The sequence below is a fragment of the Aquarana catesbeiana genome, linkage group LG07, assembly GCF_042186555.1.
Source record: "Aquarana catesbeiana isolate 2022-GZ linkage group LG07, ASM4218655v1, whole genome shotgun sequence".
NCBI classification, from domain to species: Eukaryota; Metazoa; Chordata; class Amphibia; order Anura; family Ranidae; genus Aquarana; species Aquarana catesbeiana.
This window is the reverse complement of record NC_133330.1, coordinates 104,063,135-104,089,840: the sequence shown is the minus strand read 5'-3', so window position 1 is coordinate 104,089,840 and position 26,706 is coordinate 104,063,135. Positions and strand designations below refer to the sequence as shown.

The 26,706-nt window shown below is 42.6% G+C and overlaps 1 protein-coding gene across 2 annotated transcripts in view; it reads right to left on the bottom strand.

Annotated features, from left to right (window-relative positions):
* The window catches only part of TRIOBP (TRIO and F-actin binding protein), a 139,407-nt gene that overhangs the window by 15,624 nt on the left and 97,077 nt on the right, over positions 1-26,706 (bottom strand). For both annotated transcript variants that reach the window (XM_073592567.1, XM_073592566.1), the window contains 2 exons: positions 5,708-5,867; positions 1,006-1,119 (listed from right to left, as the gene is read on the bottom strand). In XM_073592567.1, the coding sequence (XP_073448668.1) occupies positions 1,006-1,119; positions 5,708-5,867 (274 nt within the window). The remainder of the gene's footprint in view (positions 1-1,005; positions 1,120-5,707; positions 5,868-26,706) is intronic.

The following is a 26,706-nucleotide window of genomic DNA, read 5'->3' as shown; positions in this document are numbered from 1 at the left end:
ATGGTTATTTAGCATTTCTTCCATTTGCAAATAATTGCTCCAACAGTTGTCTCCTTCTGACCAAGTTTAATGCTAATGGTCTTGTAGCTTATTCCAGCCTTGTGCAGGTCTACAATCTTGTCACTGACGTCCTTTGACAGCTCTTTGGTCTTGCCCACGATGGTGGGGCTTGAATGGAAGAAAGATTCTGTGGACAGGTGTCTTTAATACATATAACGAGTTGTCGTTAGGAGCACCATCTTAAATTGACAGGACTAATCTGTGTACCACATGAGCACATACTGTAACCAGTCTGTAGGAGCCAGAATTATTGTTGGTTGGTAGGGGATCAAATACTTGTTTTACTCACTGAACTGCAACTCGGTTTAAAACATTTGTATTATGTGTTTTTTCTGGATTTTTGGTTGATATTCTGTCTTTATCATGAAAAAAATTATAGACCCTTCGTTTCTTTGTAAGTGGGCAAACTTACAAGGGGGATCAAGTAATTATTTTCCCCACTGCATATTGCCTGCTTGTGAACAGAAAAGGCTGGGGAGTCAATCTTTTTATGATCTTCACAATGTAAATATTTTCTGCACAATTTTCTTTTGTACTTGTTTAATTAATACATTTTGGGTCCATAAAACACATTATAGTGTGTTGTGTAGCCATTCATGCTGAAGGACACACAGACCACAACATATCGCTTCCTATGAGAGCGTTTGGCAGGAGGAGCGTTGGTGGGGGACCCCAGAAGAGGAGGATCAGGGCTGCTCTGTGCAAAACCATTGCATAAAGCAGGTAAGTAGAACATGTTTAGATTTAAAAAAATTAAATTTACAATCACTTTAACTGGGTTTGGAGGAGAAAATATATTGCAGTTTATGTGATATTTTTTGAGTTTTATATAGTCATTGGATGCTAAAGTATTTTAAACTGTCATCTAGAGGAGGATTTTTGATTTTCACGTGCATTGTTCTTAAAAGAATTTTGGTGATGTATTTGATTGGCTACATTAAATACCTCAAGCTCAGCACTGCTTTTCTCTCCCACTTGTAACCGTCCATCGTTTGGGCCATTACCAGACATGAATGTTCTCAATTTTGCAATCTCTTCTGAAAAACGATTATTCAATTCCTGAAAAAAAAAAAACAAGCCTCATACAGTTAGGACATGTTGAAAAACAAATGAAACTCTCAATCTAGTAAGCAGTGAATACAGATACAGAAGTGACAAACTGTAGGTATTTAGAACCTGAAAAATACTCCATTGTATGCTCAGCCTTGTTTTTACCTACATTGGATTATAGCACCCATATTCTGTAAAATGTTAATACAACTGAGGAATCATCATCAGCATTCCAACTTTACAAAGAATGCAACAAGAAATGTAAGGGGGCAATCAGGGCAGCTAAGATAAAACACGAAAGGCACATAGTGGAGGAGAGTAAAAAAAAAAAAAATTCTTTAAGTACATAAATAGTAAGAAAGGGAGGTCAGATCATATTGATCCCATAAAGAATGATGAAGGGAATCTGGTTAAAGGATGGAGAGATGGCGAAAGTATTGAATTTATTCTTCTCCTTCTCCTCAGTCTTCACAAGGGAATCGGGGGGCTCCAGTAACCAAAACTGCAATGGTTTATCCTCATGACATGTCACAGGAAGCACCCTCATGGCTAACAGAGGACAGAATTAGAAATAGACTTGAAAATATTAACATTAATAGGTCACCGGGACCAGATGGCTTGCACCCGGGGGTCCTTAAGGAACTTAGTCAAGTAATTGCCAGACCATTGTTCCTATTTTTTACAAACAGTCTACTAACTGGAATGGTACCAGCTGACTGGAGAAAAGCCAATGTAGCCCCAATATTTAAAAAGGGCCAAGATACATCCAGGGGAATTACAGATCAGTTAGCCTAACATCAATTGTATGCAAGCTCTTGGAGGGGATGATAAGGGACTATATACAAGATTTTAGTAATGACAACGGCATCATTAGCAGTAATCAGCATGGATTCATGAAGAATCGTTCTTGCCAAACAAATCTATTAACCATCTATGAAGAGGTGAGCTGCCAACTAGATAAAGGAAGGCCCGCAGATGTGGTGTATCTGGATTTAGGGAAAGCATTTAACAGTTCCCAATAAATGTTTACTGTACAAAGTAAGGTCCGTTGGCATGGACCATAAGGTGAGTACATAGATTGAAAACTGGCTACAGGGGCGAGTTCAGAGGGTAGTGATAAATGGGGAGTACTCGGAATGGTCCGGGGTGGAACGTGGGGTCCCAGGGTTCTGTTCTGGGACCAATCCCATTCAATTTATTCACAAATGACCTGGAGGATGGGATAAACAGCTCAATCTCTGTATTTGCGGATGATACTAAGTAGTGGTCGACCGATATGGGTTTTTCTCTGGCCGATGCCGATATTTAGAAATCGCAGTGGCCGATGGCCGATATGTGATGCCGATTTTTTTGGGCCGATATATTAGGCCGATTTTTTCTTTTTTTTTTTCCTTCAGCTCATAAAATCTAACAGTTAGACCCCTTTCACACTGGGGCGTTTTTCAGGCGCTTTTGGGCTAAAAATAGCGCCTGTAAAACGGCTCCCCTGCAGTCTGTGTGAAAGCCCGAGTGCTTTCACACTGAGGCGATGCGCTGGCAGGACGTTAAAATAAAAAGTCCTGCAAGCAGCATCTTTGGAGCGGTGTATACATATATATCCTCCACCACTCCTGCCCATTGAAATGAATGCGCACCGCTGCCAAAACGCCTGCAAAGCGTTTCGGCAGCAGCGCTTCAGAGGCGCATTTAACTCCTTCCTCGGCCGCTAGCTGGGTTATAAGCTCCCCGCTAGCAGCCGAATAGCGCCGCTAAAATGACGGTAAAGCGCCGCTAAAACTAGCAGCGTTTTACCATCAACGCCTGCCCGCTCCAGTGTGAAAGCAACCTTAATTAATAAGTGATACAGAAAATTTTTTACATTTAAACATTTATTAAACAAAACAAACCTCCAATCAGTTCACTTGTATGTAGAATTTAGATTTAAAAAAAAACTATATCTTAAATATTAAATACACAAAAACAGGTAATCAAAACTTTTGGATGAAAAAAAAATGGGCTAACTTTACTGCTTAGTTTTTTTTTTAAATTTATTAGTGTATTTTTTTTTTTTAAATTGTGTTTGAAAGACCGCTGCGCAAATACCGTTTGACATAAAATATTGCAACAACCGCTATTTTATTCCCTGGGGGTCTCTGCTAAAAAAATATATATAATGTTTGGGGGTTCTAAGTGATTTTCTAGCAGAAAATACAGGATTTTTACTTGTAAGCAACAAGTGTCAGAAAAGATTTAGTCTTTAAATGATTAAACTTAGAACTTCTACACACAGAGTTCAGCTCATTGATAAGTGTAAACATTGTATCTCTTCAGGTTCTTTTATCAGACTTGGCAGGCTGCCCAGAGAGGAGAGAAGTCGCTTCACAGAAGACTTCAGGCAACTTGCATTGACTTCTATTACAGAAGTCATTTGCAAGTCGCGCTGAAGTTAGATCGGCCTTTTTTATCAGCACAATCAGCCGATGCCGATTAAGTAAAAAAAAAAACTAATATCGGCAGATATATCGGTCGACCTCTAATACTAAGCTAATCAGGGCAATAACTTCTCCGCAGGATGTGGAAACTTTGCAAGATCTGAACAAATTAATGGGGTGGGCAACTACATGGCAAATGAGGTTTAATGTAGAAAAATGTAAAATAATGCTTTTGGGTGGCAAAAATATGAATGCATACTAGGGGGAAATCCTCTGGGGGTATCTAGGATGGAAAAGGACCTGGGGGTCCTAGTAGATGACAGGCTCAGCAATGGCATGCAATGCCAAGCTGCTGCAAGCAAAGCAAACAGAATATTGGCATGCATTAAAAAGGGGATTAACTCAACTCTAGAGATAAAACGATAATTCTCCCAATCTACAAAACTCTGGTCCGACGGCACCTGGAGTATGCCATCCAGTTCTGGGCACCAGTCCTCAGGAAGGATGTGCTGGAACTGGAGAAAGTCCAGAGAAGGGCAACAAAACGAATAAAAGGGACTGGAGGATATTAGTTATGAGAAAAGGTTACGAGCACTGAACGTATTATCTCTGGAGAAGAGACGCTTGAGAGGGGATATGATTTCAATGTACAAATACCGTACTGGTGACCCCACAATAGGGATAAAGCTTTTACGTGGAAGGGAGTTTAATAAGACATGTGGCCACACAATTAGAAGAAATTATATTTAACCTTAAACTGCATAGAGGGTTCTTTACTGTAAGAGCGGCAAGGATGTGGAATTCTCTTCCACAGGTGGTGGTTTCATCGGAGAGCATCGATAAATTTAAAAAACTATTAGATAGGCACCTGAACGACCACAACATACAGGGATATACAATGTAATACTGACATAAAATCACACACATTTGTTGGACTTGTATCTTTTTTCAACCTCGCCTACTATGTAACTAATTTGAGAATAAGTTGCAAGTAAATCTCTCCACCAATCATCAGTTTTGAATCTCGGATCTGCAGCCATGTGTTACATCACTGACCTTCATAAGTTATTATTTATATTCATTGTAGGATGCTTCTATGCTATAGCACAGTTGCTGCAATATATGTTATTTTTGGGATGATTCTTCAATTATGATTTGACATAACCTCTGCAGGGAAACAACTTGAACAAAATATTTGCGTATTGACAGTTACTATTCATTTTCTGAAATTAAAGGAGGAAGAAGTTTAATGCATTCTCTGCAGCTCACCAACCCCCCCAGCCACTCTTATACTTACCCAAGCCAGATCTCAATACAGGGATGATCGCAAGGGCAGTGGCTCTCTTGGGTCTCTCCCATCATCATTGACTCAGAGACAGCAGCGGGAGCCATTTGCTCCTGCTGCTGTTAAATCACAGCCAGTGTGGAGGCAGTGGGGCTGAGCCGAGTTGTGTGCGTCAATAACGCGCGGAGCAGGATGCAGGAGCGCGCACATGAGTGCCCCCATAGCAAGCGGCTTGCTATGGGGGCACTCGAAAGGGGTGAGGTGCCAGGAAAGCTGTCGGGGGGCCCTGAGAAGTGGAGTATCGGGCCGCTCTGTGCAAAACCATTGCAAAAAGTGGGTACAGAAAAAAAAAAAAAAAAAGGTAGAAAAGTCTGGTCACATGGTCAATCTTTTTCAGTAACACCCCTTTTCAGAAATCACACCTTGTTTCCTACAGCCAGGTAATAGAGTTTCTGCTTTAGGAATTTATTATTCCTAACAGAATAGCTGAAACATTCTCATGATTGTTCTGGATGCACTGCATTTTTTCATCCACCCCATTAATAGTAATTTCACTTCAAAGCTTGGGGAAACTTGTAACGCAGTATTAACATTTAATCGAGAAAATCAATGAAATATGTTACTGGAACTTGGACATGTAAACTTTAAAATAAGACAACGCTATTCATGTTCACGTAATTCTATGGTCAACTTGGCTTTTAGAATTTTTGTTTTACTTTTAAAATTCTCTGCACTGTCAAACTGCTGGCACAAAATACTTGTGACAAATATCTTAGCAGCCAATCTGTGTTCATCAGGCATTAAATGTAAATACTGTACAATACAACATGCATGTAGCCATTTTCATTACTATCTTCACAAAAAAAAAAAAAAATCGATAGGATCGCTTTGTTCCACTTGCCTGATTCTGTCTCAGCAATTCCTGCGCTTCCTGCTGGCACCTCTGTAGCTCTCTCTCCCGCTCTGCAGCAGCTTGATTCAGTGCTCCAATCTCCAGACACTTCTGTGAGTAACGCTCGGACAGGGTCTGCAGCTCTCGTCTTAGAGCTTCCATATCAGATCTAGCAACAGAAGGTGCAACATAAAAAAACATTTAACTGCAAAATACAGCAGACTTAATGAGCAGAATGATAAACATATGCACAAGTGTAAGTTCACCATACAGATTTTCTGTAAAGGTGAACTTACACTTTAAAGCTCAACTGTAGTCACAGAAAGAAGTTTAGCTACTGTATATAAATACTATATAAACATACATCCCTGCCACTTTTCTGTTATGGCATTTTCTCAGTGTGTCTAAATATGACTGCGCAGTCCAACAGGCACCAGCGATTGACTGCTCTGCCCAGAACACACTATTATGTAACAAGCTTGTTCAGATACGCCCACACCCAACTGTTTAACAAAATGCACCTCAAGGAATGAAAACACATGCATTGTGAAACTGCGTTCCGATGTGAACAAATCCTTACTCTGCTCCATTTTTATATTTCTTTTAAAAGAGAAGTAGAAGATTCTTTTTTTTTTTTACATAATAATCCTAATCCTTATGAGCTGCTAGTGCCTACAGATCTTTCCTGCCCTCTGAGAAGCGCACCCTTTGGCCTCATGCACACTCAACGTTTTTACAGCTGCTGTTTTTGGCTGCAGACTTTTTTTCTGCAGCCAAAAAACTCCCCAGCGTGTTATTGGATGTGTCCATGCACACACAGTCTGTTATCAGCAGTTTTTGGCTAGTGGGTTTTGAGAGACGTATTTCAGCTGTAAAATTGCTCCAACTCTGAAAAAATCTTTTTATTCCATGTTTATCAGCGTTTTTAAAGACAAACTTTTCTGAGAGTATAATTTTGTACTTTTCTGGGAGTATAATTTTGTTGAAAAACGCTGAAAAGCTCATTCTATAGCTACAGATTTCTACAGTTAACATTACTGGCTTTTTTTTATAACATCCCGTTTTCTTTAAAAAAAAAAAAAAAAAAAAGTTTATTACCTGTGGGAGGGGTTACAGACTTTCCTGGAGTGTCATGCCGACAATGGAGTCTGAATCCACCCCCCTTCCTTCTCTCGGTGATTGAGGTTGGCCCTGATGCTGGCTCCCCGGGGTTCACACTGCAGAGATCCCCCCCGCCCTCCTCCGCTTGATCCTAAACACACTGTCAAGCCTTCAATAGGCCTCATGCACACTGAAGGTTTCTACAGCTGCTGTTTTTGGCTTTAGGTTTTTTTTTGCACCCAATCAACTCCCCAGCATGTTAACCTAGGTGTCCATGCACACATAGGCTGTTATCGGCGTTTTTTCGCAGGGGCGTTTTCGGTTTGGAGAAAAGACCCAGAACTAGTGGGTTTTGAGAGGAGTTTTTCAGCTGTAAAAACGCTCTAAAGCTGGCCATTATACAATTTTCTTATTCAATTTCTTTTAGATTTACCTTAAGGGCACTTTCACACTGCCAGCACTCGGGTGTCAGCGGTAAAGCGTGGCTATTTTTAGCGGCGTTTTACTGTCGTTTTAGCGGCGCTATTCGGCCGCTAGCAGGGCGCTTTTAACCCCCACTAGCAGCCAAAAAAGGGTTAAAACCGCCCGCAAAACGCCGCTGATTTCAATGGGCAGGGGCGCTTTAGGAGAAAGGAGGACAAAAGACAAAGAAGTTGCTTGCAGGACTTTTGTGACGCCCTGCCAGCGCAGCACCCCAGTGTGAAAGCACTCGGGCTTTCACAACGAGACTGCAGCTGAGGTTTTTTCAGGCGCTATTATAGTGCTAAAGCGCCTGAAAAACACCTCCAGTGTGAAAGGGGTCTAAACTATGTAGTGTAAGGACCTGCCTCACTGCATACCAATTGAAAGTGTTTAGGTTTGACCTCATATTATATGGTTTTGGTAAATCCAAAGGAAAATCGTACCAGAAAATTGTTGTATGGCCAGCCCAACTCTGAAAAAAGCTTCACGCAGATATACTGCGGCAGAAGGGCTCGTACAGGCAAAACCACGTACCTGTACGTTCCCCTTTAAGAGGCGGCCGGCGGGCAAGCTCCGTGAGTCGGGTCACGGACTCGATCGCCACGGGGATACCCGCGATCGCCTCACGGGGAGGAAGAACTGATGTAAAAAAGCATCTCCCCTTTCTGCCTAGTGACAGTGTCACTGAATCTCTGCTCCCTGTCATTGGAGCAGAGATCAGTCACATGTTACACAAAGCCATGTCCCTCACAGTTAGAAACACGCCCCTAGGACACACTTAACCCTACACTGCCACCTAGTGGTTAACCCCTTCACTGCCAGTGTCATTTACACAGGAATCGGTGCATTTGTATAGCACTGATTGCTGTATAAATGACAATAGTCCCAAAAATGTGTCAAAAATGTCCGACGTGTCCGCCATAATGTCGCAGTCACAATAAAAATAGCTGATTGCCGCCATTAAAAAAAAAAAAAAAAAAAATTAATAAAAATGCCATAAAACTATCCCCTATTTTGTAAATGCTATAACTTTTGCGCAAACCGATCAATAATCGCTTATTGCAATTATTTTTTACCAAAAATATGTAGAAGAATATCTATCGGCCTAAACTGAGGAAGAAAATAGTTTTTTTTATATATTTTTGGGGGATATTTATTATAGCAAAAAGTAAAAAATAATGCTTTTTTTTTTTTAATTGCCGCTCTTTTTTTTGTTTATAGTGCAAAAAATAAAAAGCGCAGGGGTGATCAAATACCACCAAAAGAAAGCTCTATTTGTGGGAAAAAAGGACGTCAATTTTGTTTGGAAGCCACGTCGCACGACCGCGCAATTGCCAGTTAAAGCGACCTGTGCCGAATCGCAAAAAGTGCTCTGGTCAGGAAGGGGGTAAATTCTGAAAAAAAATAAAAAACACTCAAAAACACGGCTATTCTGCATTTGTCACCATTTTTGAGCCATAAGCTTTTGTGGGAGTATAATTTTATTAAAAAAAAAAAAAAAAAAAAAATTCTACAGCTTTCCACAGCTAACACTACTGTTTTTTTTTTTTAGAACGTCCAGCATGCATGAGGCCTTAGCAGCAGTGCTTTGGTGACTGTAGGATAAGTCACTGAAAGTAAAATGGAGTACACACTAAGAAAATCGGGCTAAGGTTCGTCTCATTTTTCTCGATGTTTGACAGCAAAATCATAAGGGCCCTTTCACACTGGGGCTGGGGCAGCGTCAGCGGTAAAGCGCCGCTATTGTAAGTCGGTATGCAGCCGCTAGCGGGGGGGGGGGGGGGTTTACCACCCCCGCTAGCGGCCGAGAAAGGGTTAAAACCACCGCAAAGCTCCTCTGCAGAGGCGCTTTGCCGGCGGTATAGCCGCGCCGTCCCATTGATTACAATGGGCAGGAGCGGTGTACACTCTGCTCCTTCACCGCTCCGAAGATGCTGCTAGCAGGACTTTTTTTCCTGTCCTGCTAGCGCACCGCTCCAGTGTGAAAGCAGCAGCACTTTCGGGTCGGTTTGCAGGCGCTATTATTAGCGCAATAGCGCCTGCAAACCGCCCCAGTGTGAAAGGACCCTAACTGATGAAAGAAAATTTGTACGAAAATTCTTACGAATATTCTCGTACAGCAAAGGCATTTTTTTGTTGTTTATGGTTTCTGATCATGTGCAGTTTTCTTTTCAGACTTTTCTTGTACGAAAAAGGTACACATTACAAGGAAAATCGTACGTTCTGTTCCCATCCGAGAAAAATTTTCAATTTGTCCCTTCGGGTAAAATACAACACTAGCTTTTATCAACAGACCAGCATTGCCTGTATTTACTGTTAGAGCAAAACAAAATATACTAAAATCAGAGCATTTATTGTAAGTGGATACTATTCAGATTGTTATACATGATTGAGGTAATGAAACCTTCTGTGCTTGTTCACATTGATGCCGTACGGAGTTCGCAGCAAATTCTGTGCGCTTTCTGCACCGCCTCAAAATCGCTCCCCATTCATGCGAACCGATGTGGGTGTGTATGTTAACGACACCAAACAATTGATTCTCAAAATGCAGTGCGATTTGCAGAATCGAATCACATTCGAATCTGATTCTGGTGCGGCAAAAAAAAAAGGTCCCTGAACTATTTTGGTGTGGTACAATTTGAGCCATACAGAATCAATGGCTCAAATCGCACTGCTGAAAAATCGCATGTGATTTGAACAGGAAGGAGTGTGATTTATGTTCAAAATTGCATGTGGTTTCCGCATCAGCGTGTAATGCGTTTCATGCAGTTGATCCTTGGTTTTCTATATATTTTTATTAGGTCCCACGTTTTTGGCGTGTTTTCTGAAAATGCACAAAAGATGCAGCATACAACTTTCAGAAAACGCACCAAAAACACATAACCTAATAGAAAGTCTATTGGAAATCAGAGGTAATGGCACAAAAAACGCAGGTAGACCCACAGCGTGACCAAACTGCAGCGCAGCAGTGTGAAATTAGCCTTATCATTTCCAAATGGGGAGGACAGTACTATCCAGAGTAGGGGTGGCCGGGGGGCAGGGTGGAAATTTCCCCCCAGGCCGCCTAACTTATATTCAAAATGGCCCCTTTCATGGCTGCTGTCTGCTGACATTTTTTTTTTTTATGAGGGAGGTCGACCACAGTGGTTGCTGATTGGCTGTGCTGCTCCCGCGCTGCATACTGCGCTCAAGTTCCTGGTGGCGATGGGTGAAGAGAACTAAGCAGCGGTGCGCAGCACCTGGAAGCTACAACTCCCGGAGACGGAGTCTTCAGAGGCAGGCAGAGCGTGACTCACTGGCTTGGGCTGGGCGCTGGATGGTTGCAAGCAGGGTCGGTACAAGGGATGGGAGGGGGCGCCAGGTTGTGAGCAGGAAAATCTAATTGTAACACTTGTATACCCCTGTTGCCTGCCCAAAACAAAGATTATGCGCCCCTGCTCGTTGCTCTGTGGCAGCAGATACACCCCTTTCCAGGCTCCCTTCTCTACATGTGGGCGGGGCAATAAAAACCTCACACTGCAGCATCGATCATTGGGTCCCGCCCAGCACACAGCATAGACCTCCTCCAGGGCAGAGTGAAGATGTGTACAGCACGGATGGGAGGTTGGATCCTCTGCTACTGTAAGTCTCCACTGCCCTGCATACTGTGATGTGAACCTGCTCTGCACTTTTCTGTGCAGGTTTATTGAAAGTGAAAGTAAAATTCTTGAATAGGTTAGGAATTATTGTGAAATTTCAGGTGCTACATAGATGTAATCCACATACACATTATATCTTCTAAAAATAATGATTTTTAATAAGATATAATGTGTATGTGGATTACAGCTATGTAGCACCTGAAATGTCACACTAATTCCTAACTATTTAAGAATATAAGAATACACAGCAAAGGATGTGATGATATCCCAGCTCAACTCCAAAAAAGTACAGAAGGCCACTTTTGCAGTGTGGGGGAGGGGGGAAGAGGGGTATAGCCTTTTTTTTACTTACCAGATTCTATGCTCCAGCCAGCTCCAGTGTTCTCCTCCTCCCTAGACATCATCACATATAAAGGAAGATTAATCCGTATGGTATGAAGTGGAGGATGGAGTGTGACCAATGTCATTCCTAACATACACATGAGCTGCAGGGGACAGAACTGCAGGGAGCCCGCTGAAGCAAGGGATAAGGTAAATTTGGGTACACACAGATCAGAATTCGTCGGTTTCAGCAGAGGCTGAATTTTAATCTGTGTGTACCCCTCTATGTTAAGCAGAAACCCATTGTTTTATCATCTTCTGCTGGAAATCCTTGCTCAATTAGCTGTTTGCAGCGGAACAGCACCAGTGTTGACCAGTGTATGCCGACAGGGGACAGTCCCTACTGTCAGAATACAATGTCCCAGTGAGGTGGGATTCCCACATCCACCCACTTGTGTGGAGGGAAGAATCTGCCACTTGCTTGAGCCTCATCTTGATCCAGCAATGTGCACAAGAGCAGTTGCTCTCTGGTGGACTGTTTGTTTTAACCACTTGAGCCCCGGACCATTATGCTGCCTAAGGACCAGAGGTCTTTTTCCAATTTGGCACTGCGTCGCTTTAACTGCTAATTGCGCGGTCATGCAATGCTGTACCCAAACGAAATTTGCGTCCTTTTCTTCCCACAAATAGAGCTTTCTTTTGATGGTATTTGATCACCTCTGCAGTTTTTATTTTTTGCGCTATAAACGGAAAAAGACCGAAAATTTTGAAAAAAAATGATATTTTCTACTTTTTGTTATAAAAAAAATCCAATAAACTCAATTTTAGTCATACATTTAGGCCAAAATGTATTCGGCCACATGTCTTTGGTAAAAAAAATGTCAATAAGCGTATATTTATTGGTTTGCGCAAAAGTTATAGCGTCTACAAACTAGGGTACATTTTCTGGAATTTACACAGCTTTTAGTTTATGACTGCCTATGTCATTTCTTGAGGTGCTAAAATGGCAGGGCAGTACAAAACCCCCCCAAATGACCCCATTTTGGAAAGTAGACACCCCAAGGAAATTGCTGATAGGCATGTTGAACCCATTGAATATTTATTTTTTTTGTCCCAAGTGATTGAATAATGACAAAAAAAAAAAAAAAAAAAATATTTACAAAAAGTTGTCACTAAATGATATATTGCTCACACAGGCCATGGGCCTATGTGGAATTGCACCCCAAAATATATTCAGCTACTTCTCCTGAGTACGGGGATACCACATGTGTGGGACTTTTTGGGAGCCTAGCCGCGTATGGGACCCCGAAAACCAATCACCGCCTTCAGGATTTCTAAGGGTGTAACTTTTTGATTTCACTCTTCACTGCCTATCACAGTTTCGGAGGCCATGGAATGCCCAGGTGGCACAACCCCCCCCCAAATGACCCCATTTTGGAAAGTAGACACCCCAAGCTATTTGCTGAGAGGCATATTGAGTCCATGGAATATTTTATATTTTGACACAAGTTGCGGGAAAGTGACACTTTTTTTTTTTTTTTTTTTTTTTTTTTTTTTGCACAAAGTTGTCACTAAATGATATATTGCTCACACAGGCCATGGGCCTATGTGGAATTGCACCCCAAAATACATTTAGCTGCTTCTCCTGAGTATAGGGATACCACATGTGTGGGACTTTTTGGGAGCCTAGCCGCGTATGGGGCCCCGAAAACCAATCACCGCCTTCAGCGTTTTTAAGGGCGTGAATTTTTGATTTTACTCTTCACTGCCTAACACCGTTTCGGAGGCCATGGAATGCCCAGGTGGCACAAAACCCCCCCAAATGACCCCATTTTGGAAAGTAGACACCCCAAGCTATTTGCTGAGAGGCATGGTGAGTATTTTGCAGCTCTCATTTGTTTTTGAAAATGAAGAAAGACAAGAAAAAACTTTTTTTTTTTTCTTTTTTCAAATTTCAAAACTTTGTGACAAAAAGTGAGGTCTGCAAAATACTCACTATACCTCTCAGCAAATAGCTTGGGGTGTCTACTTTCCAAAATGGGGTCATTTGGGGGGGTTTTGTGCCACCTGGGCATTCCATGGCCTCCGAAACTGTGATAGGCAGTGAAGAGTGAAATCAAAAATTCACGCCCTTAGAAAGCCTGAAGGCGGTGCTTGGTTTTCGGGGTCCCGTACACGGCTAGGCTCCCAAAAAGTCTCACACATGTGGTATCCCCGTACTCAGGAGAAGCAGCAGAATGTATTTTGGGGTGTAATTTCACATATTCCCATGGCATGTTTGAGCAATATATCATTTAGTGACAACTTTGTGCAAAAAAAAAAAAAAAAAAATTTGTCTCTTTCCCGCAACTTGTGTCGCAATATAAAATATTCCATGGACTCGACATGCCTCTCAGCAAATAGCTTGGGGTGTCTACTTTCCAAAATGGGGTCATTTGGGGGGGGGTTTTGAACTGTCCTGGCATTTTATGCACAACATTTAGAAGCTTATGTCACACATCACCCACTCTTCTAACCACTTGAAGACAAAGCCCTTTCTGACACTTATTTTTTACATGAAAAAGTTTTTTTTTTTTGCAAGAAAATTACTTTGAACCCCCAAACATTATATATTTTTTTAAAGCAAATGCCCTACAGATTAAAATGGTGGGTGTTTCATTTTTTTTTTTCACACAGTATTTGCGCAGCGATTTTTCAAACGCATTTTTTGGGGAAAAAACACACTTTTTTAAATTTTAATGCACTAAAACACACTATATTGCCCAAATGTTTGATGAAATAAAAAAGATGATCTTAGACCGAGTACATGGATACCAAACATGACATGCTTTACAATTGCGCACAAACGTGCAGTGGCAACAAAATAAATACATTTTTAAAAGCCTTTAAAAGCCTTTACAGGTTACCACTTTAGATTTGCAGAGGAGGTCTACTGCAAAAATTACTGCCCTCGATCTGACCTTCGCGGCGATACCTCACATGCATGGTGCAATTGCTGTTTACGTTTGACGACAGACCGCCGCTTGCGTTCGCCTTAGCGCAAGAGCAGGGGGCGACAGGGGTGCTTTTTTTTTTTTTTTTTTTTTTCTTTATTATTTTTTTGCTTTTTTATCTTATTTTTAAACTGTTCCTTTCATTTTTTTTTTTTTTAAATCATTTTTATTGTTATCTCGGGGAATGTAAATATCCCCTATGATAGCAATAGGTAGTGACAGGTACTCTTTTTTGAAAAAATTGGGGTCTATTAGACCCTAGATCTCTCCTCTGCCTTCAAAGCATCTGACCACACCAAGATCGGTGTGATAAAATGCTTCCCCAATTTCCCAATGGCGCTATTTACATCCGGCGAAATCTAAGTCATAAAATGCTCGTAGCTTCCGGTTTCTTAGGCCATAGAGATGTTTGGAGCCACTCTTGTCTCTGATCAGCTCTATGGTCAGCTGGCTGAATCACCGGCTGCATTCTCAGGTTCCCTGTTGAGACAGGAGAGCCAGAGAAAAACACGGAAGACGGTGGGGGGGGGGGGGGGGCATTCCCTCCCACGGCTTGTAAAGGCAGTCTAGAGGCTAATTAGCCGCTAGGATTGCTTTTACATGAAAGCCGACCGCTGGCTGAAAAGAATGATACCAAGATGATACCTAAACCTGCAGGCATCATTCTGGTATAACCACTCAAAGTTGTGAATGGCGTACCTGAAGACAAAAAAATGGTTAACAATAAAGCACAGTAAACAGTAAAGTATAAATAATTACATACCTGAAAAACAAACATGATAAAACATAATAACAATAACAATAACAATAAAACACTGCAGAATAGAATACAGTAAAAAAAGAGCAGAACAATAGAGAGAGAGAATAGAGAGAGAGAACAATAAAACGACAACTATTTTTTTTTATTTTATATATATATATTTTTTTTTTTACACTTTTTTTGTAACTAACTTTTATAACGGTAACCGGTTCCAGGTTCGGGTCTCTCAAAATGCGATGGCATCTTGGGAGACCCTGTGAAAGTGTGCCTAGTCTGTGCAATGCTGTACCCTACGCTAATACTCAACTAGTGTATGGTAGCGTTCAAAACATTCACCAATGCAAAGACCAGGATTGTCAGGACAGGAGGGACAATAATAGCGGGTGTCACGCCTATATCCGCGTTTGCTGCAGACACAACATCTTTTTGGGGGGGTTCGTTGGGTAGGGGTACTCGGGAGCACATAAAAATGCCTCTCATGCAGCCGACTGCATTTGGTTGGGGATGTGAATGGGGGAAGTACGGGCGCTGCAGAAGTGGTGGGTTCCCAATTAGGATTGGCGAATGCAGCAGGAAGGGCACTATGGGCACGACGGGCCTGTGTTTGTCTTTTTGGTGGCAGCGGGACACTACTTGTGCTTGCCACCTCACCAGCTTGAACTGCACTTATGGGACTCGCCACGTCACCAAGTGTTACTGCAGCGCTGGTTTGACTACGACCGGGGTGTACTAGGCCGCTGGTGCTTGCCAGTTCAATAAAAAGCTTCCAAAAAAACTGTTAGCGATCGCAGGGATCAGGTCTGACTCTGCGAACGCTGCAGTTATGCGTTTAGTGTTTTGTAAGTGTCAGTGATCGATCGATACTGCACTTGGGTGGGCTGGACTGGGCCGGGCGGAGGGGCAAAACGCAGGTGCTAGCAGGTATCTGGGCTGATCCCGCTAACACTGCGTTTTTGGGAACCCTAAACTGCTGGGGATGCTAGTATAGATCTGATCGGATCAGATATTGATCCGATCAGATACTATACCACTAAGGGAGGTGTACGGTGCGTGCGTGGGTGTTAGCGCTACTGGCGCTAACCTGACGCTGCCTGGTGCTTGCTTGCCAGTTCACCAAAATGCTACCAAAAAAACTGTTAGCGATCGTAGGGATCAGGCCTGACTCTGCGAACGCTGCAGTTATGCGTTTAGTGTTTTGTAAGTGACAGTGATCGATCGATACTGCACTTGGGTGGGCTGGGCGGAGGGGCAAAACGCAGGTGCTAGCGGGTATCTGGGCTGATCCCGCTAACACTGTGTTTTTGGGAACCCTAAACTGCTGGGGACGCCAGTATAGATCTGATCGGATCAGATATTGATCCGATCAGATACTATACCACTAAGGGAGGCGCATGCTGCGTGCGTGGGTGTTAGCGGTACTGGCGCTAATCTGACGCTGCCTGGGGCGACGCATATCACCGCCGGGCGATCAGGGGGCTAAACCTTTATTCGGTAATAAACGGCGGGTGCCCTGACACTATAAAAAATAAACGAACTAACCTGCGTCACCCGTAACGGTTATACGGTGATCAGTGGTGAAAGGGTTAACTAGGGGGCAATCAAGGGGTTAAAACATTTATTCGGTAGTATATGGGGGTCCCTGTCACTATAAAACGCTGACGGCGAACCTAAATATTTACCTCACTAACTAGCGTCACCAGCGACACTAATACAGCGATCAGAAAAATGATCGCTTAGCGACACTGGTGACAGGGGGTGATCAAGGGGTTAAAACTTTATTAGGGGGGGTTAGGGGGGTATCCTAGACCTAAAGGGGGGTAATACTCACTGTCCCAACACTGTAACTGTCACAAACTGACACTATGCAGTAATCAGAAAAAAAAAAAAAAAAACCTGCTGGTGTCAGTTTGTGACAGGGGGGGGGGGGGATGATTGGGGGGGGATCGGGGGGCGATCGGGGGGGGGATCGGGGTGTTTTGTATGCCTGGCATGTTCTACTGTGTGTGTGTGTGTTGTGCACTCACATTGATGTCTTCTCCCCTCGGCCCGGAACGGAAAATACCGAGCCGAGGGGAGATGACATCATTTCCTTTGCTGCTGTTTAGCATACAGCAGCAAAGGAGTGTTCCCATTGGCCGGCGGCGATCGCGAGGGGGGGGCCACGAACGGATGGCCTCCCCCTCATCTCGGATCGCCGGGGAACAGAACGGGACCGCTTCGGGCACCGGGGGGGGGGTCCGATCGGACCCCCCACCCGCGAGAGGCAAATCACGTACATGTACGTGATTTTGCCTGCCCGTGCCGCCTTGCCGACGTAAATCGGCGTTAGGCGGTCCTTAAGTGGTTAAGTGTATTGCTTTGCACTGTACATTTGAATTGCAGGACTGGAAGTTTGGTAGCAACTTCAATGGGCTGTGGGTCCTGCTGGGAGCTGGCCATGGCCTGTGGGTCCTGCTGGGAGCTGGCCATGGCCTGTGGGTCCTGCTGGGAGCTGGCCATGGCCTGTGGGTCCTGCTGGGAGCTGGCCATGGCCTGTGGGTCCTGCTGGGAGCTGGCCATGGCCTGTGGGTCCTGCTGGGAGCTGGCCATGGCCTGTGGGTCCTGCTGGGAGCTGGCCATGGCCTGTGGGTCCTGCTGGGAGCTGGCCATGGCCTGTGGGTCCTGCTGGGAGCCGGCCATGGCCTGTGGGTCCTGCTGGGAGCCGGCCATGGCCTGTGATTATAGTCATGTCATAACAAACTATCTACTAATGGCCAAAACCAATGGACACTGCTGCCTTTGATATGGTTGACCACCCTTTCCTCCTCAAAAAACTCCATGCCTTTGGTCTCCATGACTGTACTCTTCATTGGTTCTCTTCCTACTTATCCAACCGCACCTTTAGCGTTGCTTACAATTCTGCTTCCTCCTCTCCTCTTCCTTTCTGTGTTGAGGTCCCCCAAGGTTCTGTTCTTGGACCTCTCCTATTCTCGATCTACACCTCTTCCCTGGGTAAGCCGATAGCCTCCCATGGCTTTCAATACCATCTCTACAACACCCAAATTTATCCCTCTACCCCTCAGCTCACTCCCTCCGTCTCCTCACGTCACATCACTAATTTACTAAAAGACATATCAGTCTGGATGTCACACCACTTCCTCAAACAAAATCTATCCAAAACCAAGCTCATAATTCCCCCCCCCATGTACCCCTACCCCTGATCTCTCTGCCAAGATCGATGGCACAACCATCATCCCATCTCCGCATGCCAAGGTTCTAGCGGTAATCCTGGACTCTGATCGATCCTTTAAGCCCCACGCCCAATCACTGTACAAATCCTGCCGTCTCAATCTCCACAACATCTCCAAATTACTCCCCTTTCTAACCAATGACACAACAAAGCTCCTAGTTCACTCCCTGGTCTCCTCTCCCTCAACTACTGCAACTCCCTTCTCATTGTCTTACCTTTGCATAGGCTATCCTCCTTCAGCTCACCCACCTTACCAACAACTCCATGTCTGCTACTCCTCTCTGTCAAACTCTCCATTGGCTTCCGCTCACCCAAAGAATTAAAAATTCAAAATACTAACAACTTACAAAGCCGTCCACAACTCAGCCCCCAGCTACATCACTAGCCTAGATTTAAAATACCAACCTAATCTTTCTCTTTGTTCCTCCCTAGACCTCCTGATCTCTAGCTCTCTCGTCACCTCCTCCCATGCTCGTCTCCAGGACTTTTCCAGAGCCTCTCCCATCCTATGGAACTCCCTACCCTAATCTGTCCGATTATCTCCTACTCTGCTTTTAGACTATTCCTGAAAACCTTCCTCTTCATGGAAGCCTATCCTGCATGTACCCAACAACTGTACTTTTATTTTCGCCATCCGTTCATCCCCCACACAGTTATTACCTTTTGTATCACTTGAACCTCCCTCCTAAATTGTAAACTTGAACAAGCAGGGACCCCTGATTCCTTCTGTACTGAATTGTATTGTACTGTCTGCCCTCATGTTCTAAAGCGCTGAGTAAACTGTTGGCGCTATATAAATCATGAATAATAATAATAAGAAGAAGAATGTAACTAGTACCTCTATGGCAAACATTTTCTTTTTTTCAGTATGTTGAAGGATTACAACCCACTTACATTTTTATTGCTATCTGGGGCTGCATTACAAAGCATATTCCCACAACTGCACGCATATATATGAAGTATGGGAATGTTTTTTGTTTTTTTTTTTGCAGAATCATACTTACCTAGGTGGAAGCAGCATCGGTCCAATCCTGCATCTGTCCGCCGGTTATAACACTGAGAACCACGCGATCAAACACCGCCGATCGCTCAGATCTCAGTGCTCAATAAGCAGAGAGCTGGTAATGGTCAGTCACCGGCTCTCTGCTCTCCCCCCACGTATTACTTTTTCAAGACTTCAGCACGATTTTACTGCCCGAGACTATAAGGTAAATCATGCTGCAAATCGTAACTGTGTCTATATCAGCACTACTTGAGCCTGAAAGAAGTTCAATATTAACCCTTTGCGAGTTAAACTTTTGTTTATAACATCACTGTTCCTCCCTGGGACATGGACAGCCCCTTTCACTGAAGTATCACTGAAGTCATATCAAATTGTTACAAATCTCACAAAAGTAGTGGCTTTAAATCACACTGCTTTAAAATCGTACCCGATGTGACCGCAAGCTTCTACTCCATTGCTACTCATATTGCAAGACATCGCTCATTTATTAAGTTAAAATTTATAAAAAATTTTGCTCGTCTTGCAAAACACTAGAGCAAGTTGCTCGCAATCCAAGCTTTTACTGTATTAAAATTTACAATGTAAAATCTCTTCAGGCATTATACACAACTATAACTATTAGAGAAGATTCTTTTGCATTTAAGACCCCCACTTTTATACTGGTTAAAAAGGTATGGGAGAGACTGAATTTTTACCCATATGGAATAATAAACATCTACAGGAAATGGAAAATTTAGGAGAGGAGTAAGGAATGGGAAGAGTGTGGTTCGGTGCGATTGGTCCAATTGTAACAAGTTGCACATCAAAGCTTTGTAGAACAAAAGCTTGGCTCCTGACCAACTGGTGTGATAAAATGGAAATCCTTGATTAGCACTCTGAAGAATAGAAATAATATCTAATATTACTGTATCTCAAGGGCATTTCTGGATGAATAGCATTGATAGTCAGACTGACTTAAAACAAAGTGCGAGTTTACTGTCACACAGTTGGCATTATAAATACAATGTAAAAAGTATAATAGTTCAGTTCAGTGTAGGTAAAAATATATGAAATAGAATAAATAGTTATAAAGCTGTAATAAGCTTATAAAAAGCATGTGTGCTTCATGGCTGCTGCCTTCTGTCACCATGCTGTCTTGTGTAACCAAAAAGCAGGAAATGACGTTCTTAGACTTCTGGGAGAATTCAGCTGTTTGAACTTGTCAGTGGATCTTTATGTGAATATGTCAGTGTCATCTCTCCTAGTGGGTGTTTGTGCGTGTGTCTGTCTGACCTGCAATATGGAAGCGTTGGCTTTATATGTTACATATGAACGTCATAACCTCACAAAAACTTAGAACCTTGTATGGCACACATTCATTTCTGCCAACTTCAGCAATATGCTATACAAAAGGAGATACTAACTCAGAGAGTCACATATGGGATTGTCAATCAAACTCCATATAACACTTGTAGTAATGTGCTGATCATGTAATGTCATATAACCAAACATCTACTAATATGAACACATATTACCAACTTTAACTACATTAAGTAACTATATACTAATACTTAATAATATGACTGAGACTATACTAAACTAACTTAACAGGAAATAAATATGTATCATTCCTCTAGCTACGTAGATACGTGTCTATTTTTGTCTTTTCATCACATTCTATACCAAGATACCTTATACACTACCGTTCAAAAGTTTGGGGTCACATTGAAATGTCCTTATTTTTGAAGGAAAAGCACTGTACTTTTAAATGAAGCTAACTTTAAACTAGTCCTAACTTTAAACAAATATACTCTATACATTGCTAATGTGGTAAATGACTATTCTAACTGCAAATGTCTAGTTTTTGGTGCAATATCAACATAGGTGTATAGAGGCCCATTTCCAGCAACTATCACTCCAGTGTTCTAATGGTACAATGTGTTTGCTCATTGGCTCAGAAGGCTAATTGATGATTAGCAAACCCTTGTGCAATCATGTTCACACATCTAAAAACAGTCTAGCTCCTTCCAGAAGCTACAAAACTGACCTTCCTGTGAGCAGATTGAGTTTCTGGAGCATCACATTTGTGGGGTCAATTAAACGCTCAAAATGGCCAGAAAAAGAGAACTTTCATCTGAAACTCGACAGTCTATTCTTGTTCTTAGAAATGAAGGCTATTCCATGCGAGAAATTGCAAAGAAATTGAAGATTTCCTACAACGGTGTGTACTACTCCCTTCAGAGGACAGCACAAACAGGCTCTAACCAGAGTAGAAAAAGAAGTGGGAGGCCGCGTTGCACAACTAAGCAAGAAGATAAGCACATTAGAGTCTCTAGTTTGAGAAACAGACGCCTCACAGGTCCCCAACTGGCATCTTCATTAAATAGTACCCGCAAAACACCAGTGTCAACATCTACAGTGAAGAGGCGGCTGCGGGATTTTGGGCTTCAGGGCAGAGTGGCAAAGAAAAAGCCATATCTGAGACTGGCCAATAAAAGAAAAAGATTAAGATGGGCAAAAGAACACAGACATTGGACAGAGGAAGACTGGAAAAAAGTGTTGTGGACGGATGAATCCAAGTTTGAGGTGTTTGGATCACAAAGAAGAACGTTTGTGAGATGCAGAACAAATGAAAAGATGCTGGAAGAATGCCTGACGCCATCTGTTAAGCATGGTGGAGGTAATGTGATGGTCTGGGGTTGCTTTGGTGCTGGTAAGGTGGGAGCTTTGTACAGGGTAAAAGGGATTCTGAATAAGGAAGGCTATCACTCCATTTTGCAACGCCATGCCATACCCAGTGGACAGCGCTTGATTGGAGCCAATTTAATCCTACAACAGGACAATGACCCTAAACACACCTCCAAATTGTGCAAGAACTATTTACAGCAGAAGCAGGCAGCTGGTATTCTATCGGTAATGGAGTGGCCAGCACAGTCACCAGATCTGAACCCCATTGAGCTGTTGTGGGAGCAGCTTGACCGTATGGTACGCCAGAAGTGCCCATCCAACCAATCCAACTTGTGGGAGCTGCTTCTAGAAGCGTGGGGTGCAATTTCTCCAGCTTACCTCAATAAATTAACAGCTAGAATGCCAAAGGTGTGCAATGCTGTAATTGCTGCAAAAGGAGGATTCTTTGATGAAAGCAAAGTTTGATGTAAAAACAATGTTATTTCAAATACAAATCATTATTTCTAACCTTGTCAATGTCTTGACTCTATTTTCTATTCATTTCACAACGTATGGTGGTGAATAAGTGTGACTTTTCATGGAAAACACAAAATTGTTTGGGTGACCCCAAACTTTTGAACGGTAGTGTATGTCATTCTCATACACTAGAAATGTCTAGCAATACTCAACTTTAGATGAAGAATCATATCAAATCAATTCATCAAGGTCATTCACACATACTATATTTATTAATCATAAACCCAAATGTTTTGCAAGCTTGCCATGAATATAATATAACACCTATAAGTGCTAAATTATGAATATGGAATAATATTCTAACACTCTGCAAGCAAGCTTCAAAGAGAGATGATTGATGAAGATGAGCTACAGGAGATCAAAGGACCAACAGTCAGTGAAGATGACCCAGGTCACATAGCAATGATCCATGGACAAATACTGCCCCTAGAGGCTAACAAAGCAGGACAGACAGAAATATGATATATTAAAAGGACTGCCTCTTGGCAATATCTCATTGGACAGGAGGCTCGTGGGGTGTGGTTACGAGGGGGTCTGAATGCAGGGTAAAAGTGCACACAGAAGGGAGATCAATCCTTTTTTGCTCTTGCCTGATGGCTCTTCCGTTACCATTTTGAGCCCAGCTGACGAGACAATATCTAGAGGGCAGCCTTACGATAAGTATCTTTGATGTTCTTTTGTTATATGTTTGTAATATCTTCCTTTAGTGTTTTCATGTTAGCATTTTCCTATTTTCATGGGAAATAAATAAGACGTTGTTTTACTTAGCAGCGTGTTTGTTTTCCTAACAACAAATAGCATGTACTTCAAGGTCTAAGCAATACTGCATGTGCATGTAACTGCATCATAGTATTAGTGATGTCTGGTGAGTAGACCACACTAGTGACCAAATAGCCTGCATGTTGCCAAATGTATACAGAGTAGTATAATAGAGCATATGAATACACGTTCCATAAACCTGATCCACAATAACATAGTGGCCTAGCAACATAGCAGCAAGATGTGAATCGCAATGGTGAGTTAAAAAACCAAATTCAAACTTATAGTTGTGTGTCTTCACTGTAACAAAATGGCAGTAGGTGGGATCCAACCGACATAATATGGTAGAAGCATAAAAAGGTTATTGGTGTGAGTAGCATCTAAAAGCTCGACGCGTTTCATGGAACTTGGAAGATCCATGAAACGCGTTGAGCTATTTGGTCACTAGTGTGGTCTACTCACCAGACATCACTAATACTATGATGCAGTTACATGCAATAAATAGTCTGATGATTTTATATTATGGCACCATTATGACCACAATATGCCGCTATCCCATTAAGCTGTTTTATGACGTTTTTACTATGTAGATTACTATGAAATAAAGCCTCCCTGATTTACTACACTGTACTGTTTACAACTTGTTACTAAGTATGCAATACGATGTGTTCGCATACATGGTGCATCCATTAGACATTCTCACCATTATTATGTTGTGTTACCTTCCCAGCTGCATGCCTCATATAAAGTCCCAAACTCCTTTTTTCCCTTTTTTTTGTGAAGCCATTTATTATCAATCAACTCTGTTTACGCTTTTTAAATCATAATGGCAGCAGAAAATACCAAAATGACCCTGGTCAAAAGTTTACATACCCTGGTGATTTTGGCCTGATAACATGCACACAAGTTGACACAAAGGGGTTTGAATGGCTATTAAAGGTAACCATCCTCACCTGTGATCTGTTTTCTTGTAATTAGTGTGTGTGTGTATGTATGTATGTACCATATGTATGTATGGTCAATGAACTCCTGACAGACCCTTGCATCTTTCATCCAGTGCTGCACTGACGTTTCTGGATTCTGAGTCATGGGGAAAGCAAAAGAATAGTCAAAGGATATGCGGGAAAAGGTAATTGAACTATATAAAACATGAAAGGGATATAAAAAGATATCCAAGTGATTGAGAATGCCAAATCAGCATTGTTCAAACTAATCAAGAAGTGAAAAACGAGGGGTTCTGTTGAAACCAAACCACAGTCAGGTAGACCAACTAAAATTTCAGCCATGACAGCCAGGAAAATTGTTTGGGATGTAAAGAAAAACCCGCAAATAACTTCAGGTGAAATACAGGACTCTGAAAACATGTGGTGTGGCTGTTTCAAGATGCAATAAGGAGGCACTTGAAGAAAGATGGGCTGCATGGTCGAGTCGCCAGAAGAAAGCCATTACTACGCAAATGCCACAATGTATCCCGCTTACAATACGCCAAACAGCACAGAGACAAGCCTCAAACCTTCTGGCACAAAGTCATTTGGAGTGATGAGACCAAAATTTAGCTTTTTGGCCACAACCATAAATGCTACATCTGGAGAGGAGTCTGCAAGGCCTATGATGAACGGTACACGGAGGTGGATCGCTGATGTTTTGGGGATGTGTGAGCTACAAAGGCACAGGAAATTGTTGACAAGATGAATGCAGAATGTTATCAAAAAATACTGGAGGAACATTTGCATGCATCAGCCAGGAAGCTGCGCATGGGATGTACTTGGACATTCCAACATGCAAATGATCCAAAACACAAGGCCAAGTCGGCCTTTCATTGGCTACAGCAGAATAAAGTGAAGGTTCTGGAGTGACCATCTCAGTCTCCTGACCTCAATATCATTGAGCTACTCTGGGGAGATCTCAAACGTGCAGTTCATGCAAGACAGCCCAAGAATTTATAGGAACTGGAGGCTTTTTGCCAAGAGGAATGGGCAACGTTACCATCTAAGAAGATAAACAGCCTCATCCACAAATGACTTCACGCTGTCATTGATGTTAAAAGGGGCAATACACGGTATTAAGCACTGGGGAATGTAAACTTTTGATCAGGGTCATTTGGGTAGTTTCTGTTGCCATTATGATTTAAAAAGAGTAAACACAGTTGATTGATAATAAATGGCTTCAGCCAAACACTAACCATGAGTGAATAAAATTATTCTCTGAAAAATGGCCAATAAATCATAAATTCTACAGGGTATGTAAACTTATGAGCACAACTGTACATATCACTGCGCATGTCAGAGTGGGGGCAATTTTTCTAGCAACTGGCCCCAGACCTCCTCCATAACGCTAAACTGATGACCTATAAGGGACTTTTAAAGTGTTGCCTATGGAAAATATAGGGTACTGAAGTATGTCGCCATTTCAAGGGCGCACACAAATTTAAAGGTTTGACATGTTGGGTATCTACTAGGTGCAACCTTGGCTTTTATATTTTATCAAAAAATTAATCAATTGCGTTTGTGTGCCCTAAAACTAACTTTAGTGCATTTTGTACTGAAATTTTACATTTACTAGACCTGCAGTAAAATTGTGTGATGTAAAAAAAAAAAAAAAATAATAAAACGACCACTATTTTATTTACTAGGGTGTCTGCTAGGGATGCGCCGAAACATCGGCCGAAAATGTCCTTTTCGGCAATTTACAGAAAGAGAAATCACGCCAATAATGGGGCCGAAAAAGAGCGAAGCAGCCGGAGATTGGAGCAGCTGTCCCTGTGTGGAGAGAGACTAGCTGCGCAGTGACGTTGCTGAGGGGGCGGTCCGTGCCTGCAGTGATATGTGTTCTTTTCCTCCTCTCTGACTTAACTCCAGCCTGCTGCGATCTGTTCTCCCATCTGTTTTTATGTACCGTAATGGAGGTGGGTGGGGGTTTGTCCTGGGGGGGTCTATACTAAAGGAGGGGGCCGGGGGGGGGGGGGTTTGTCCTGGGGGGGTCTGTACTAATGGAGGGGGATTAGTTTGTCCTGGGGGGGTCTGTACTAATGTAGGAAGGGTGTCCTGGGGGGGGGTCTGTACTAATGTAGGGGGGTTGCTTTGTCCTGAGGGGGGTCTGTACTAATGGAGGGGGTTGGTTTGTCCTGGGGGGGGTGGAGGGGGTCTGTACTAATGGAGGGGGTTGGTTTGTCCTGGGGGGATCTGTACTAATGGAGGGGGTGGTTTGTCCTGGGGGGTCTGTACTAATGGAGGGGGGTGGTTTGTCCTGGGGGGTATCGCTGGGTCAGGTGAGAGGGCTGATCGGCCATTATCTACTAATGTCCATAGGAACTGCAGTCTGACCATCTCCTGTACCATGTCTGCAGTCTCTGACCATCTCCTGTACCATAAAAAAAAAAAAAAAAAAAAAAGATGTGTGTGCTACCGGCGCAAAAGAATTAAAATAATTTACCAATAATCTCTGTTTGCTGCAGTCAAAAAATACACTTTATTCGCGGGCGAATTGTTGAAAAATGATAAACAATATGTGAACCGCGCCAACTTCTAAAAAAGATTTTTAAGGAATGACACAATCTTAT